The sequence below is a fragment of the Anguilla anguilla genome, chromosome 13, assembly GCF_013347855.1.
Source record: "Anguilla anguilla isolate fAngAng1 chromosome 13, fAngAng1.pri, whole genome shotgun sequence".
Classification (NCBI taxonomy): domain Eukaryota; kingdom Metazoa; phylum Chordata; class Actinopteri; order Anguilliformes; family Anguillidae; genus Anguilla; species Anguilla anguilla.
The window spans coordinates 38,924,432-38,941,712 of record NC_049213.1 but is presented as its reverse complement, the minus strand read 5'-3'; the positions used below and the strand labels follow the sequence as shown (position 1 = coordinate 38,941,712).

Genomic DNA, 17,281 nt, shown 5'->3' with positions numbered 1-17,281 from the left:
TGACTTACAGTCTATGGGACATTGTGAGAAGATTATTTGAAATTCCCATAAATTCTAAACGAAATACTACATCCTGTGCATAATGTGATAGTTCTCATGGATAGAAAATCAGTGCTTGCAGATGGATGTAGCTAGGGCCATTTCATCGTGACATTAATTTAAATTTAACTGCGGTCAGGAGCAGGCCAGAGCTGCGGCCTTGGTTGACACTCGATTCCTGGATGTTCCTCGTCGTTTAAATATAAACGTAAAGTGTGATTAAATGGGGAAACGCTCCCGGGCATTCCACTCGATTGTGTCAGAACGGACCTGCTGTCTGTGAGAGGAAACCGTGGAATCATTAACCTGCAATGAAAACACGGGGAATGCAGTCCGCTGCGCCGTAGAACGCACGCGACCGAAATCCGTTCGCCTTGTTTTACTGTAACCGTCGCTAGCTTTTATTGCGTGGTGTACCATTAACCACCGCAAAAGTGGGCCCGGACACCCACACGGAACTAACTACACGGCTCCTGGAGGGCATTATAGCCTCGAATGAAATCCTTACGAAAAGACGAGATCGTTACCATTCTGAATCATCCTAAGATTGACACAAAAACGAGCCGTTCTTGTTTAGGAAGTTCCGAAGGATCAGGAGTTAGGGCAGTGATCTTATTTAACGTCGCCCCATCCTTTTGACAAAGACCGTATCAGACACACACCCCGGCTGGGATCGAAAAGGCAGGAAGGTCAGTAGAAGGTCAGTGGTAGAAGAGACAGGTTTGAATTCACTTACAGTTTCAAAGATTCATGTGCAGTTTTCATCAACATATCGCTTTTACGTAGGTGAACAGGTTTTGCTTTTCCAAAGCTAAGCTCTTTATCACTAAAGTTCATCTGGTTTACTCCTCTTCATGGAATAGCAGATGATCACATCGGCTTATTTTCCAAGAGCGATGTTTATTATAATTTCAACTGGTCATAGCGGCTGGTACATATGGCTTGCTTTACACAGTACACCTGGATTACCTGATAACTGTCCACCTGTGACAGTTATAAATTACGTACAGAAAAACTATACATTATTTTACAATGATGTCCTACCTGCATAAATACATTTTGGCATTTGCAAGATCCATTTTAAGATACATTTCAATACAGCATATTCTTATTGTAAGTTTAATTATCGTTTAAATATTGTAAATTTAATTGTGCGTTTTGCACTTGTTTATAGCACTTATATGTGCAATGCTGAAGCCAAACATTTTTGATTCAGACCACAAAAACTAATAAACTGTTAATTACTCATTAAAAAGAAGAACACAGGTTTTCAGTTTAAAGCCACATACAGTATTCAGTTTGTTTCACCCACACTAAAGGAAAGGTAAATGACCCTTCGGCACTTGGACTGTACATTGAGGGAATTGCACATTTTTACTGCTTATCAAAGGGGACAGAAATTCATGTTCCCCATAAAATGAATATTGATTCACATTAAAATGTTCCACCTGGCTCCAGGTAAAAGCAGGTACAGCAAAAATATGCCTCATACAGGACTGAAGGAAACAAGTGTTCCTGAAATCCGCTTCTTCATAGACGTTTTAACCCTGAATATTCCACATAGTGTGCTAGGACATAGGGGAAGACGAACAAAGATAATTAGACTGACCAAAATCATAATATGGGGGGTGGGAGGGGAGGGGAGGGGGGGGGGGGGGTAGTTCCTAATTCAGTTGACCACAAACCGATGGAAAAACATCAGAACCTACGCGCTGAAGCTGGGTCATCATGGGCTGATTGGTGTCATTGGTGCTTATATACAACGCTGTTAGCTTAGCACACACCCTGATGCCACGGGAGGATCCCTGTGATCCATTTATCATTAATATAGCCCTGAGGAAATTCAGGTTAAGTGCTGTTTTCGGAAGAGCACCCTATCTTGGAATGTGTATGTTTTTGTGTGTGTATGCCTGTGAGTGCGTGTGAGTGTTTATATATTTGTGTGCATGCGTGTGTGTGTGTGTATTTATGTGTGTGAATGTGTCTGTGATTATGTGTGTGTGTTTATGTGGGTGTGTGGCCGGATGCACGTGAGTTGGTGCGTGCGAGTGAGTGTGTGTCTGTGGATGAACAGCTTCAATAAGTGGACTTTGATGTGTCCTACAAAGACAGGACATCCAAGGAACTTTTTTTTTAAAGCAATATTGCGATGCATAATGCATTTTTTATAAGTTTGTAAAGATAATGCAATATATCACCATACGCAGTATTCTGGATCACAAGTTCTGTTTATGGACAGCAGTAATTTCATGACTTGTGAGTGACATATTTACATAAAAGAAATTAAAAAGACTTTGCTAGTTGTACTCACTGATTCATAAGTATATTTTGAAATATGGATGGCATCCACTCCCCATTTATATAAAATTCTGCTTTAGTTGAAGTCTGTTAGATCTCCACATCACAAATCTAGGGGCGACATAGCTCAGGAGGTAAGACCGATTGTCTGGCAGTCAGAGGGTTGCCGGTTCAAAACCCCGCCCTGGGAGTGTCGAAGTGTCCTTGAGCAAGACACCTAACCCCTAACTGCTCTGGCGAATGAGAGGCATCAATTGTAAAAGCGCTTTGGATAAAAGCGCTATATAAATGCAGTCCATTTACCATTTACCAAATCTACACAAAAATGACCAGAATCGCATATTTTCGAAAAGGTTTGATATTAATTACTTCTCCTATAATAAGCTGTGCTAAACTAGTATTTCCCAATAAATTCCTCTTCATTAACCATTAGAAAACGGCACACAGATATATTCCTGTTCATTTTTATTTACAGCCCAAATCAAAACCGTCAGCAAGGACTGCAGTTTTTGTATCTTACTTATAGCAATGCTGCAAGGTAACCAGCAGGGTGCACTAGAGAGCTCAGCTGATCGTCTTTGCTTGTGATTGGAGAGGAGAGGCACACTGTGTGGATCGGGCTGCGTATAAAAAGAGTGTGAGGCTGTGGGTTCCTCTGGGCGACACTCGGAGGAAATTCTACACGGTCTAAAGAACACCAGGTGAGCGAGGGCCTTGTTTCATACACTGGACCGAAGGTTTGAAAATACCTGCTGCTGCTGCTGCTTTCTGTGTACCAAGGCCCATGACTTTGGTTAACCTCCGCAATTTATTCTTGCAATGTTTCGGAAATTCGAAAGACTTTGAACCACATTAATTGAGGCAAGAGTAGACTTAGGAATTTTTGTATTTGACCAGTAATCAGAATAAGAATAAGAAAGTTGAATAGTTGCAATGCCTCAACTTAAACATAAAAAAACAAGTGGATTTTGACTCATAAATTAATTTCTGAAATTCTTCCAAATATCTTTTCAAATTTATAAACGTTGATCAGTTTTAAACATTCACCATTATAATTTGTTATAATACAGAAACTTTAAACAGTAAAAATCGCACAGATTTGGCTCAACTTTTTTTGCACGCGTCAAGCCAAAAAATCGTCGATTGAAAAATGTAAGACGTATTTATTTTGTTTTCGGTGCAGTGAACGAAGCAGGCATCCACCAAACCTCCAGCCCTCCAAGATGAGAGTGGTCCTGTTGGCCAGCGGCGTCCTCTGCCTGTTAGCAGGACAGGTTCTCTCCATCTGCAGTCCTGTGGACTACACGCTGTACGTGGAGAAACCGGAGTGTGACTTCTGCGTGGCCATCAACACCACCATCTGCATGGGCTTCTGCTATTCCCTGGTGAGAGCCTCCAGTCTGCGGGCCAGGCTGCTCTGGCATCGGCACGTTTCAGTAGTATACCTGAGTCACCACCTCATGAGTGCGCTCTCCTTATTTTTGCCATTTCACTGTGTTACACCGGCCAATTTACAGACCCACCGATTTTATTTTTTGTCACACATCACCTCTGAAGAGATTTAACAAATGACTCTGTCTCTAATGTTCAGAGTTTTTCTCTTTTATAGCATTTCTTCCTTTTGACAGGACCTAAAAATGTGTGTAAATGTGATGTAATGTAATGTATTGTAATTTAGCGTTATGTAATGTTACGAAATGTGATGCAATATGTTGTATTGTAATGTAATCAAACGTAACATAACGTAAAGTAATGTATTCCAATGTAATGTAACGTAACGAAAACAAAACGTAACGAAATGAAACATAACGAAAAGTAACAAAACGTAATGAAATGAAACATAACGAAAAGTAACAAAACATATTGTGATGTAAAGTAATGTAACGTAATGTATTGTAATATAACATAACGTAATGTAGCGTATTGTGATGTAATGTAATGTAACGTAGCGTAATGTATTGTAATATAACGTAACGTAATGTAGCGCATTGTGATGTAATGTATTGATTCCCGCTGGCAGGACCCCAATGTGGTGGGCCCGGCGGTGAAGCGCCTGGTGGTCCAGCGGGGGTGCACGTACCAGGCGGTGGAGTACCGGACGGCGGAGCTCCCGGGGTGCCCCCCGCACGTGGACCCCCGCTTCTCGTACCCCGTGGCCCTGCACTGCACCTGCCGGGCCTGCGATCCGGCGCGGGACGAGTGCACGCACAGGGCCAGCGCCGACGGGGACCGCTGCTCCAAGCCCCTCCTCCTGCACATGCACGCCTACCCGGGACAGAGCAACTACATCCAGACCCTCTGAGACCCACGGGCCTGGAGCTCAGACCCTTCTGCTGGGCCGGCTGGTCCTGTTTAACCTCCCCCTCCTCCCTCCTGCAGCCCGGCTGGTCCAGTTTAACCTTACCCTCCTCCCTCCTGCTGGACCCGCTTAACCTCCTCTTCCTCCCTCCTGCAGCCCGGCTGGTCCTGTTTAACCTCCCCCTCCTCCCTCCTGCTAGTCCCACTTAACCTCCTCTTCCTCCCACCGGCCAGCCCGGCTGGTCCTGTGTTACCTCCCCCTCCTCCCTGTCCTGCTTAACCTCCTCTTCCTCTGGGCAGTCAGCTACCTGTAATTGTTGTGCTAGTTGGTAAGGCAATGCAAGTTCATTTGTATAGCAAATTTCATTCAAAATGCAATTCAAAGTGCTTTACATAAGACATTATAATAAAAGAACAGAAAAAACTGGCATAAAAAGCTAAATATTACTTTGCATAAACTTGATCTATGTGCATAGGGGTACAAATATGTTTTTTATTCATTTATTTCTAAATAAAATGTCTATTTGGCTACAAAGTACATATAATTATTGTTATACAGTTATATATTTATATTTATATAATATTCTCTATCCTACCCTTGCCTGAAATATTTGTTTCCCACTCTTTCTGTAAATGTATTTTGTGTGTGAGGACCCCACAGTGTTGGTGTGCATTCCATATCTGGTCTGCATAAATACAGCAGAGATCAACCTTGCTTGTCACACATGCTAGCCGGGACTCGATAGTATCACACGGTTCCTGCAGATTTTTCGGCCAGACGTTCAATTCTGCGTTCGTCCCGTTCCACCTCCTCCCAAGAAATTGCTCTATTGGATTGAGCAGACGTGTTCAGAAAGGGAATAAAACAAAGGATGATGGAAGAGAAGACGGCTGTCGTGTGACCCAGTTGGGCACAGTTAATCTGACGGGAATGCTCCCTGACCTGCCTTTCTGTTCCTGCACTCTGAAATACTGCCTTTCTTCAGAGGTGACTGCCTTTGTTTATGCCATTTGAAATATTGATATTCACTGAAAGAAAGATAGCTTCCTTTTTTTTGTTTGTTACTTTCAGTGCTAACTGTAGAAATGTCAAAACTGGACCAGCTGTGTGTTTGACTGAAACACCACAGCATGTCCCAGCACATCTGGGGAATGACCACATTAGAAATGTAAAAACAATGCAATATCTTCAGCCAGTAATATAAATATGCAGCAATACAGGTCACATGATATCTCACTGGTTGACATAACAGAGGATGAGGAAAATGAAAAAAGAAACACCACACTGTATTGCAGAATTTATTATGAAGTGACAAGCTGTGCCCGACCTTGCAGTCAAACTCTCCAAAACCAAAATATAAACAGGAGATCCTGAATGGATTTAAACTTTACAGTAGGCTCCACCTAGCCCTTGATTGATTTATTGACTTCTGCTAGGCCTGAATGCTCTGCAAAATTGTGAATACTATCAGGGAAACCCCTCTGACTTAGCCCAGGCTGCGTTTGGATACAAATTCCAAACATGGCTACATCTGCAGTTGAGTCAAATAACCCTCCTGGCAAATTGCCTCACATAACCCAGAAAACAATTTACAAACTGGATTTTAGAAACTCTGCCCGAGGACATAGCAGCGTTTTCATAACGCATGTCTTTAAGTAAGCCACAAACCCTATGGAAGTATTCACTGTTGCCGTCTGAACATGCCCCTAGCAACACAGTCATTTTATTTGGGGCTGGCTGTACAGTACCAGCTCTTCACAGCAGGTTACCGTAGTCGGGTAGTTTTTTTTTTTTTTTTTCTCATTGTAATTTGAATCATAAATTATTGCTATTGTTATTACAGTTCCAAATTAATTACTTGTCCCGCCGACTTCATTACATTGCCACTTCATATCACATTTGACTTTCACATTTGTGATTTTTACCACTTTATCCAGGAGAGAATATAGTCTAATTCGGTGTTTACTACAGTAATTTGTGATGATTTTTAGTGCAATACTGTACCATGGGAAGCGGGTTACTATTATTTTCTGAGTTCCTCTACAACGAGGACTTGTCGACAAGTGATCGGTTTTTTTTCTCTCGGTTTACAAGAAGGCTGAAACTATCCCCAGTCTCATTCTAGATCACGCCTGAAGTAGGCTACATTTTGCACATTTACATTTACTTTTCCATTTTAATTTTGCAGTTGCAAGGGGTTGCATGACAATTGCCATTGTCTGGCTGATCTTTGCTTAACTGAGGATATTGAATACAGGGACTAGATTTGGTGGGAAAACAGGGTATGGCAAATTAACATGTTTTACACTCAAAAGGAAATGGCACTCACGATCGCAAAGAGGGTGGTGGGCATGCAGAGGGTAGGAGGGGCCAGGCGGTGCCTAGGAAACAGCCTCTACTGCGCACGTCGAGGGCAAAAGAGCTCGATTTGAATTCAATATTGAAACCCAAGCTTATTTAGCTACTAATCTCATATTCCCCTTTCATTTTAATATGAGCTCCAATGTTTTGCCCTCGGCATGCACAGCACGGGCTTACTTCCGGGACTTCACAAGTTTAGATCAGCCGAAGTCGTGCCTCCCTGTCTAGTTCATGTCTGCGGTGGGGGTAGCTGGGGTGTGGGGTAACAGGTTTTGCAGTGAGCACTGGCAGTGACAGGGGGCCGTGACTTGTTCTGAGGTTAAACAAATAAGAAACAATATATACATTTGCTAGAACCTTTGAGTGAAACGGAGTCATATGTCGGCTACACTTGTATATCTTATTTATTAAATGCAACTGTTCTTATCATAAATTGAACCACTGTCAAACATTCCTAAATACAATAAATCTACTATTCTTGCGATGGCACGTAGCCTATACAGGCTTAAAGGCGTCACGTGACCAAAATAGGCTGCCCTAGGCTACCACAAAACCGCTGCCGTTTTAGTGTGAACAGACACAACCTTCTGTTCTGAAACTATTTTTTAATTTAAAGTAAATAACAATGAAATGACTTAAGTTGCAGCTGCACAAATTATAATAGTCGTTTCTTTCTGAGCTTCATGACTCGTCGCAAGTAACGGATATCTGACACCATGAGTCTAGTTAAACATTCATTCATTCAAGGGGTAAAAAAAAGTACCCAGTCATTGGCTAAAGAAACGTCAGTATGCAAAATAAGGCGCCATGATTGGATGCACTTGGAGTCCTTGTGAAATTTGGTCCCACCTTCTGAAATATATGTTAGTGAACGGAATTTTCCAGTAAAACGTGGACGTTGAAGGCAAGTGGGCGTCGTTCGCAGTAGCTATAATCCGTTATATATTGTATTTATTAATTCCCGATTCAGGTAAGTGTTATAAATCTCATAAAATTAAAATAAAGTTCGTTTTGGATTAGTATTCAGCGTTAGGAAGGGAAGATGGTTGTGTATTTGCACCTATCGAATGATGGTCGGAAGGTTTCTTCGCGATGCTGACTGCTGTTGCCAGATACGGCCTGCATCTCCAATGTGTACTGTAGCTGTCTTGCTGTAATGTGGCTAGTTCCTATTATTATAAATATTGTGATTTTTCGTTGTTGGTAAGATATTGTGTCACCGTTCTAAGTCCATCAAATATAATTGTTGCAGTTGCAAAATGTTTAAATTTATCTTGGTGGCTACAAATCTGAGAGCAGTCTGGCTAACTCATTTTATGTGTTTGGCTGCTGGTCATCGCAATGACGGTAGAGTGAACATTATGACTCAGAAGAATGACTTCTGTTAATTTTTTTTTTTTCCAGACGATTCCATTTTTTTTTTTTTTTTTTGATAACTGGCCAAATTATAGGCTATAAGAATTTGGCCAAACCTGCCAAATTCTAACCAAATCTTTGAACGATTTTTCTGAACTGCGTCGGAACTTGCGATCAGGGTGTGGATAAACGACGTACCATAGTTTCACATCAAAGAGTAACGATACCCAGATATGTGCTTGTGATCATAAGGATAAAGATAACGCTTTTTTTGAGAGGAAGTACGGCACATAAGAAAAAGGAAACGCGCGTTGCGTTTTTATGCGCCATTTTGTGTGATATGGCTGGATAGATTTCTTGAATACTCGTAAAACCGAATTCTCTATATTGGTGTGGCTTACAGTGCAAAAAAATTGCCAAAAAAGGGTTGTGTAAGTTCTAGATTGCTTTCGGTCAAGGCTGGACAGCAGACGGCTGTGCTACGGAATTTAGCTAATCGTGCCACCCTTTTACCCACAGTGACTCCGCCTACCAGAACAATTTCTCATCTGTTCTACTAATCTGACATCTGTCCATAAAGCAATCATGTCACAGCAGCAGATCAGGTATGCATACTCGGATTTTTCTTAGTTGAACGATGTTCTTTTGATGTTTCTTTTATTGCTTTAATTTGTCGTGGAATTAATCGTACATTACGTGTAAAGTGAAGTAAATTTTGTGACGTGGACCCTTTTGGTATGTTTCAAAAATTTGTCAAAGTTCCCGTTATTTATGGTCCAATCGCTGCACACGCACAGGACGCCAAAATTATGTTTTAGACTTGCCATTTTTGTATTAAAAAAATAAATAAATAAAATTTAAAAAAATGCACACGAAGAGGCCAAATGACATAGGCTAATAGCATTAATATGTCAATTATGTTATTTTTCCAGCCTCCCCGCTAAGCTCATTAATGGCGGCATTGCTGGGATTGTGGGTGTGACCTGCGTGTTCCCCATTGACTTGGCCAAAACCCGGCTTCAGAACCAGAGGCAGGGCCAACAGGTCTACAAGAGCATGTAAGTGTTCGACGTCACTGTGTCTCTCTGGCATTAAATACCCCGCGTGGAACCCCCCACGGGTGGTCTGCTCCTTTCGCTAACCCTGAATCTTTTAGGTGAAAGCAAGGATTGCTCAGGAAGATCATTATTACTGCAATGAAACGCCTTACAGTGTGTGGAAGTAGGATTAGGTGTCCTTTATCTGTGTTTTTATTTTTCTTGAAATTTTGTGAATGTCTATGTTTAAATGTATTTTTTGTTCCTTTTTGATATTTTAAAGGAATAATGTTTTAAAAATGTAGAATGTAAAAAACCAAATAAAGATACATTTTACAGTGATCCGGAGAGGCACGGAGAGATGCTGGAATGGCTGGATTCTGCTGAGTTTTCCCATAACGATAAAGACTTTAGCATGCCTTTCGTTTCAGGGCATCTATGAGGCTTTGGTCACGTGGGCTAGTGCTTTGTACTGAAGCCAAGCTTGAAGCAACGCTTTGTTTTTTGGGCGTGTCTCTCATTTGCCAGGCAAATATCAATGTGGGGAAAAAGTTGTGTAAGTCGCTCTGGATAAGAGCGCCTGCTAAATGCCTGCAATGTAATGGAAAATTTCAACACCGCACAGCTACAGTTTGCAAAGCTGTAGTTTGCACAGAACACCCAGTCCTAAAAAGTAGGTCACCAAATATTTAGGGAGGGTGCTCTCCTCTTCCTTTTGTTTCAATGTGTGGACTGGCATTGAACTTTTATTAACGCTAGCCTTAACTTAAAAGCAAACCAAAGGCAGATCTCCATTAAAAAAACAACAGCTTTCAGGATGACTGAAGTCCCATGTGAATGTGCTGGTGGTGTTAGTATCTACTGAGCTGCCCTGTTCGTCCCCCTTGGTGTGAGTAGTATGTGTGGAATGTATGGGGGGTGAAGGGGGGACTGTATGTCCTGGCATGCACACATTCAGCTTCCAAGGTTAAATCCCCTTTTTAAATACCCCCCTGACCGGGTCTGTGCTTGGAAACGGCCTTGCTTGTGGATACAGTAGGGATTAGGCTGTCCTCCACTGGGACACTAGTTCAGCCTGCAGACGCATTCCTTCTGTGCGCGTGAGGGTTCGAAAATAGCTGCCGCTGCTGCTGCTGCTGCTTTGTCCGTGACTCAGCAGGTCCATCAAAGACCAGAACGGTCACCGTTGCCCGGGGGAGTGGCCCTCGCGTGGTTTCACGTTGACGTGACGTCGGGAGTAAAACTGAATTGTGGGGCCAGTGAACCCCTCTCTCACCCTTCTGCCATTTAGAAAAAAGTTGTGCTTCAAATTTATGAAAAACGAAAAAAAAAGTGCGACTTAGCAACCCATCCTTTTCCCCCTCGTTCTGCAGGATGGACTGCCTCATCAGGACAGTGCGTTCTGAGGGATACTTCGGAATGTATAGAGGTAAGAAAGTTCCGTTACTACCCTCTGCAAAGGCAGCAAAAAAAAGGTCTCTTACATTATCTGTATTAATCTGCTTTGAAGCTCACATGTATTTAGAAACTGCAAACTGAAACTGTGTTGCGTGTATGATGATGTATCTGTATTCACTGTCTTAGAAATGTATTTGAAGCTGAACTGTTTTTGCTGAACCATGAGAGAAGGTTGTGATGAGGCATCGATCACGTGAGAATCTTTTAACGGGTCGCCTTCTGTGAGTAGGTACTTGTGTACCACAAACAATGTGGGAACTGTGTAACTAATCAGTGCCACTGGCAGGTGATAGTGTTCAGGTACCTGCAGGTGATATAGTGTTCAGGTTCCTGCAGGTTATATAGTGTTTAGGTATCTGCAGGTGATATAGTGTTCAGGTGCCTGCAGGTGATAGAGTGTTTAGGTATCTGCAGGTGATATAGTGTTCAGGTGCCTGCAGGTGATATAGTGTTCAGGTACCTGCAGGTGATATAGTGTTCAGGTGCCTGCAGGTGATGTAGTGTTCAGGTGCCTGCAGGTGATATAGTGTTCAGGTGCCTGCAGGTGATATAGTGTTCAGGTGCCTGCAGGTGATATAGTGTTCAGGTGCCTGCAGGTGATATAGTGTTCAGGTGCCTGCAGTGTTCAGGTTCCTGTGTGTAGGCTGGGTGAGGAATGCTGTTGTTTGCATCTGTGTTTTTCATGTTGCAGACGTGCGTCCCCGGTGGATTTTGAAGGCTAGCCGATAAGGCGCAGCCACGCTGGAGGCAAAGTCCTTACATGGTTCTTACTACACTACCGCTCTATTACAATTAGGCACCAACTGTTGATGTCATATCTTTTTTGTTTGTTTTGTTTGTTTTTTGTTTTCAGTTTTTGCTCTTCGACCTCTCCATAGCCAAAGACCAGTTGTATTTCCTCTGTGTCCACTAACACTTCTGATGTAACTGATCTGTTGTGAGTTCTTTTGGATGTAATTTCTCATTTCTGTGTTCCTTACACTGTTTAACACACCTTAAATTCTGAGGAGAGAGGGTCACTCTCACTAATCTGTTTCCATGTGGCATATTCTGGTTTCTCCAGATCAGAAGTAATCAACCCTGCTCCTGGAGATCTGCCGTCCTGTAGGTTTTCACTCCCAACAGCTACAGATCTTGCAGAGCTGCAGAATCATGTGTGTGTTGTTAGGGTTGAGATGAAAACCTACAGGACAGTAGACCGCCCACAACAGGGTTGGTAGGCGCTGCTCTAAATTGGTCTGCTTGACTGCATCTTTCCCATCTCTGTGTTCTTCCTAATCTCTGTTTACCCTGCTCATCTCCTCCTCCTGTCTTTTTAGATGTTTTATTTTTTTTTTATAAAATTTTTTTTGCTTGATTTTCCTTTGTCATGTGATGATGTCATGTGACACGTATGAAATCCCCCTCCATGATCACGCCAGCACGGAACACGCGATCCCGCCGTGGGTCCGCTGAACTCTGTTGTTGAGATGTCATACTGTAGATAAAAAAGCATTCGTCTTTGTCTAAAAACATACATTTTTTATTTTTTGTTTGGTTTGATGGTGGCGGGGAATGTAGTTTTTTATTTGTTATTTTTTTTATAGTGTCTTTGCAAGCTGTGTATTTTAATAAAGTTTCGCCGTGTTTCGGGGCGTCGGCTGATTCTGAGTCTTCTTTTTAGGCGCGGCGGTGAACCTGACATTGGTCACCCCTGAGAAGGCCATCAAACTGGCCGCTAACGACTTCTTCCGCCACCATCTCGGCCGATCCGGGTGAGTTATTTTACGGGAGAGACGAGGACGTTCCGCGGGGGGTCTGACGCGTGAATGCCATTATTAACGCGTCATAAGCACCTGTTCGCGTCGTAAGCATTACTTAAGCCCTTATGATGTCTTATGTCAAACCACATAGATTTTTGTATAGGGTGTGATATTTCACCGTCTATGAGTAAAAACAGGGATAAAAAAAGCAAACCAGAATGACCTGCTAATTGTGCTTCGCACAAAGGAGTTTTCTTGGCCTTTGGCTTGCTTTGTGTGGGCATGGGATCGGATGTATTGGGAATCGCACTGTGGCAAATTCTTTGTAGAATGCATGATATAAATACATTTATATTTGATTTTAAAAATATATATGACAATCTATTATCAATTGGAATAAAGATAAACGTTTAAGTAGTTTTATAAAGGCGTTAATTTAGTCTCATGTTCTGTCCATTCTATAAAACCCCAGAGGTGTTTAAGTGCACATTGGGGTCCCGTTGAAGTTTTAAATGTGTCCTGCAGGAAGGGGCTGACGGTGTATAAGGAGATGTTGGCGGGGTGTGGCGCGGGCATGTGTCAGGTCGTCATCACCACGCCCATGGAGATGCTGAAGATCCAGCTGCAGGACGCCGGGAGGCTCGGTGAGAGAGTGCCGCGAGCCGCACGTCGGCCTGCTCCCAGTTCCGCTGTCATCATTTGGACGGATCGATCGCTTTATTGGATACAAGGCTAAGCAGGCATAGCTGTGTGCTGTTTCACGTTGGAGCTGCTTATTGACATCGTTACCCATTATTAGCCTGCTGGCTAAAGCACTGCATGCTAAGTAATTAGCCTGCTGGCTAAAGCACTGCATGCTAAGTAGTTAGCCTGCTGGCTAAAGCACTGCATGCTAAGTAGTTAGCCTGCTTGCTAAAGCACTGCATGCTAAGTAGTTAGCCTGCTGGCTAAAGCACTGCATGCTAAGTAGTTAGCCTGCTGGCTAAAGCACTGCATGCTAAGTAGTTAGCCTGCTTGCTAAAGAGAGTGAACATATAAATAGCTACTCCCTTAGCCAGATAGCCAGCGACCCCATGCCGGATCTGCACCAGTTCTGGCCCAGCAGTGCTGACTTCATTCAGCTACAAAGTGCGACATTTTCACGATATGAATTGAACAAAATTTAACGTGACTGTATCACCTGGCAAATACACAGCTAGCTAGCTTGCTAGCCAACTTTCGAGTCAGCTACAGATCGTTGTTAGCCACCTTCATTGCTAAGAAAGCTACATATAAGGCTACTAAGTTAACTGACATACCAGTAACCTGTACCCATGCACGTGCAACAAATGTGATAGCCTCGTATCCAACAAGGAGTCCATACGTCCAGATGACACCTTAGACTGCGTTGTTGCTGTTCTTGTTTGTGTTAATGTTAAACAGTTTAACCTTCAGGGCCCAAGTTGAACTATGCGGTTGTTCCCTGCACTTGGAACGGTACTGCCCTCTAGGGTTTTCAACATACTTGTTCCTGGTTGTGGTTATACACTTTTTTGTACGTCGCTCTGGATAAGAGCGTCTGCCAAATGCCTGTAATGCAATGTAATGTAATGAACCCAGAGGTTTTGCCGGTCCACTGTATTTTGTAATTGTACTGCTATTCCAGTGCTGTTTTCTCCCCATTCAGATCTTTTTTAACGATTGTATTCATTTTCTTTTAACCCAGCAGCCAATCAGAATCAGCAGAGGACGCCGGCGGTGGTGGCCTCTTCCAAACTGGGCGCGGGGAACGCCGTGCTGCGCAGGTCCTACAACGTGGGGCTGGCGCCGGCGCCCGCGGCGAGGGCGGAGTCAGCGACGCAGATCGCCCGCCAGCTGCTGCGTGCCCAGGGCGTGTCGGGCCTGTACCGGGGCCTGGGGGCCACGCTCATGAGGTGAGCGGGTCTGGTGTGTGTGCGCGTGTGTGTCTGTGTGTGTGTGTGTGTGTGTGTGTGTGTGTGTGTGTGTGTGTGTGTGCGTGTGTGTGTGTGTCTGTGTGTCTGTGTGTGTGTGTGTGCCTGGAGAACTGGGCTGGCAACTTCCAGGGCTTTGGATTCTGCTGTGGGTGCTGCTGCTGTACCCTTGAGCAGGGTTCTCAACATGAATTTATTTAGTAAATATCAAAATAAACGCTGTGGATGCAAGAGGTTTAGATGGGCGCCGGGACGTGAGACTGTGCGCTAGCTCTTACGTGCGCTGATGTGCGCTAACGTGCTAATGCTAACGTGCGCCGCCTGTCTTGATTCTCCAGAGACATCCCGTTCTCCGTCGTGTATTTCCCGCTCTTCGCCAACCTGAACGCCCTGGCTAAGGACGCCCCGGAAGGCTCCGCCCCCTTCTACTGGTCCTTCCTGTCCGGCTGCGCTGCGGGATCCATCGCCGCCATCGCCGTCAACCCCTGCGACGGTGAGCCCCCGAGACGCCGCTAAGACGTCTCCTATTGGCCCTCGTGCGGTTGGTAGGAAGCGGAGGTGGGAGGTCCAGGGGTCAGAAAGTAAAAGTCCCGCCATGTGTTTCTTCCACCCATGACGTCTGATCCAGCTGGTTTCACTCATTAGTTCTGCCCCCTGGCTGGAGAATTGTGCTAATTAGCAAATATGGGTGTTTGGATTGAAATACTGGGGGCTGGACTTTCAGTTTCTGAACCTGGATTTTCCAGCTCTGGTAAGAAGGCATGGTTCTGGATTTCCCCCCCTCTGCTCAGAAGCCTTGGTTCTGACCCGTAAATGTGTTCTTCCCCACAGTGATAAAGACCAGGCTCCAGTCTCTGAGCAAAGGAGCCAATGAGGAGAGCTACAGTGGCATCGTAGACTGCTTCAGGTACGTCGCTGTAGTGCCGTGGTTAGGGGACTGGGCTTGCAGCGGTACGTTCGTAAGCTTGATTCCTGCGTATTGAGTAAGAGACAGAGTGTTGACACGAAGCCTAGAGCATGCAGTGGGCTGCCTGTTTCGTCATACTTGTTCCTGGTTATGGTTATACACTTTGTTGTACGTCGCTCTGGATAAGAGCGTCTGCCAAATGCCTGTAATGTAATGTAATGTAATGTTGCTAACGCTAGCCAGTTTGCTGGGCGTGTCGCTAACGCTCGCTCTCCCTGCAGAAAGATCCTGCGGAGGGAGGGGCCGGCCGCCTTCCTGAAGGGGGCGGGGTGCCGAGCGCTGGTCATCGCTCCGCTCTTCGGCATTGCCCAGGTCATGTACTTCGTGGGCGCGGGAGAATTCATCCTGGACCACAACCCCTTCCGCCTCTGCTCCCGCAGCGTGGTTTAAGGGCCCGCGGCCTGCGCTCGAGGCCCAGAGGCTGCGGGTTCCAGTCCCGGCGGGGGGGGGGGGGGGCACAGCATGGCACTTCTGTAAATACCTCCACTGTAATAATGTGAAAGTGAATAAGAGCGTCTTCTGATGTAAAATAATGTACTCCCCATCGATCCCCACGTGTTTGTCATTTCTACACCGGGCCCTTCACTAAAAACACCCGGAGTAGCAGACGGTGAGTCATGGTGGCGGCTACAGCTCGGCTGAACCGCCACCCTGACGCGATGGATGTGACAGCCGTCGCAGCTGGAGGGCTGTACGCGTCAGCCATGGCCTCGCTCTCTACGTTTTACACGTTTACCTGGGCGTGATGGCCCGTTGACTATTGCACCACAGACCTTGAGACACTGTTGAGGAGCGGTCTGGCTCCGCCCCCTTCTCTAGAACATTCTTCTGAAACTTCCCCTCTGTGAGGGATACGACTCTCCATGCAGTTGTTTACGTTCACACAAAAAAAGAAACGACCAAAAAGGGTTTTTGACTCGATTCTGTTTTGTTGGTTTCGTGATTGTGTTGTTTTTTTTTTTGTTGGTTTCGTGATTGTGTCGGTTTTTTTTGTTGGTTTCGTGATTGTGTTGGTTTTGTGGGCGTTGTGGGAACATTGTTGATCCTACCAAAACACTGGTTTTGCCTGTTCAAAAGGACGGTATGATTTGGCACTAGTGAACTCAATCAATGTTTTGGGAGATAATTGGTGAACATTGGAATGATGCTTGAATTCTTAACACTTAACAAAAAAAAAAACATTTCATGTTACTGCAAAATGTGTGTGTATATATTATATATATATATATATGTGTGTGTTATTTTTATCAAATATATATGTAGGTGCAAAAAAGACTAATGGACTCACTTGTATGCAGATCAGAGGTGGAAAGTTTAGCTGTTAGAAAATGAAGTCCTGCCGTGTATTTGTAACACCCATGAGTTTCGAGCCAGCTGATTTAACTCATTAGCGCCACCTCCTGGCCGAAGAATTGTGCTAATTAGCAAATCCAGGCAATTGGAACGGAGTACTGGGGAGGACTTTTTACTTTCTGCAGCTAGATTGTCCTCCTCTGATGGGGGTTACGCAGGCCAGTTGGTCTTTTGGGGATAGTGAGAGCTAAACCTTTGGGGGTAAAATGGATCAGTTTACAAGATGGTTTGGCTTTTGAAATAGGGACCAAGGTTTCTTTAGTGACTGATGTCTGTAATGTGTCCACACAATTCATCCCTGCAATGTACAATTTCCAGTTGTGAGCGTGCTCGATTTATTCAGGCGTCAAGCGATTCAGCTGCCAAGTCTAAGTTGTATTGTTTACTAGGTGCCTATAATTGGCAGCACGAGAGCTGAAGTACTACATTTTTACAAATGT

At 44.2% G+C, this 17,281-nt stretch overlaps 2 protein-coding genes across 7 annotated transcripts; both read left to right on the top strand.

Moving 5' to 3' along the window:
* Positions 1 to 221: 221 nt before the first annotated feature.
* Positions 222 to 5,108, top strand: tshba (thyroid stimulating hormone subunit beta a). Of its 4 annotated transcripts, none has more exons than XM_035387134.1 (4): positions 222 to 728; positions 2,813 to 3,038; positions 3,521 to 3,722; positions 4,358 to 5,108. In XM_035387134.1, exons 3-4 carry the CDS (start codon positions 3,561 to 3,563, stop codon positions 4,637 to 4,639), a joined length of 444 nt encoding a protein of 147 aa, XP_035243025.1. In that variant the 5' UTR covers positions 222 to 728; positions 2,813 to 3,038; positions 3,521 to 3,560; the 3' UTR covers positions 4,640 to 5,108. The 4 variants fall into 4 exon arrangements, with proteins under 4 accessions (XP_035243025.1, XP_035243023.1, XP_035243026.1 ...); XM_035387132.1 differs by having other exon boundaries at positions 222 to 739; XM_035387135.1 differs by lacking the exon at positions 2,813 to 3,038.
* A 2,708-nt stretch (positions 5,109 to 7,816) lies between these two features.
* LOC118210726 (mitochondrial glutamate carrier 1-like) lies at positions 7,817 to 16,719 on the top strand. Of its 3 annotated transcripts, none has more exons than XM_035387128.1 (10): positions 7,817 to 7,967; positions 8,873 to 8,958; positions 9,286 to 9,411; positions 10,764 to 10,819; positions 12,512 to 12,602; positions 13,116 to 13,234; positions 14,299 to 14,503; positions 14,860 to 15,014; positions 15,353 to 15,428; positions 15,710 to 16,719. In XM_035387128.1, exons 2-10 carry the CDS (start codon positions 8,939 to 8,941, stop codon positions 15,876 to 15,878), a joined length of 1,017 nt encoding a protein of 338 aa, XP_035243019.1. In that variant the 5' UTR covers positions 7,817 to 7,967; positions 8,873 to 8,938; the 3' UTR covers positions 15,879 to 16,719. The 3 variants fall into 3 exon arrangements, with proteins under 3 accessions (XP_035243019.1, XP_035243017.1, XP_035243018.1); XM_035387126.1 differs by having other exon boundaries at positions 14,296 to 14,503; XM_035387127.1 differs by having other exon boundaries at positions 7,846 to 7,901; positions 14,296 to 14,503.
* Positions 16,720 to 17,281: the final 562 nt, after the last annotated feature.

Coding starts and splice junctions, on each gene's coding strand:
- tshba (XM_035387135.1), top strand. CDS start 3,561: ATGAGAGTGGTCCTGTTGGCCAGCGGCGTCCTCTGCCTGTTAGCAGGA. Junction 3,723..4,357: donor TGGGCTTCTGCTATTCCCTG/GTGAGAGCCTCC, acceptor TCCCGCTGGCAG/GACCCCAATGTGGTGGGCCC.
- LOC118210726 (XM_035387126.1), top strand. CDS start 8,939: ATGTCACAGCAGCAGATCAG. Junction 10,820..12,511: donor ATACTTCGGAATGTATAGAG/GTAAGAAAGTTC, acceptor TCTTCTTTTTAG/GCGCGGCGGTGAACCTGACA. Junction 14,504..14,859: donor CTGGGGGCCACGCTCATGAG/GTGAGCGGGTCT, acceptor TTGATTCTCCAG/AGACATCCCGTTCTCCGTCG.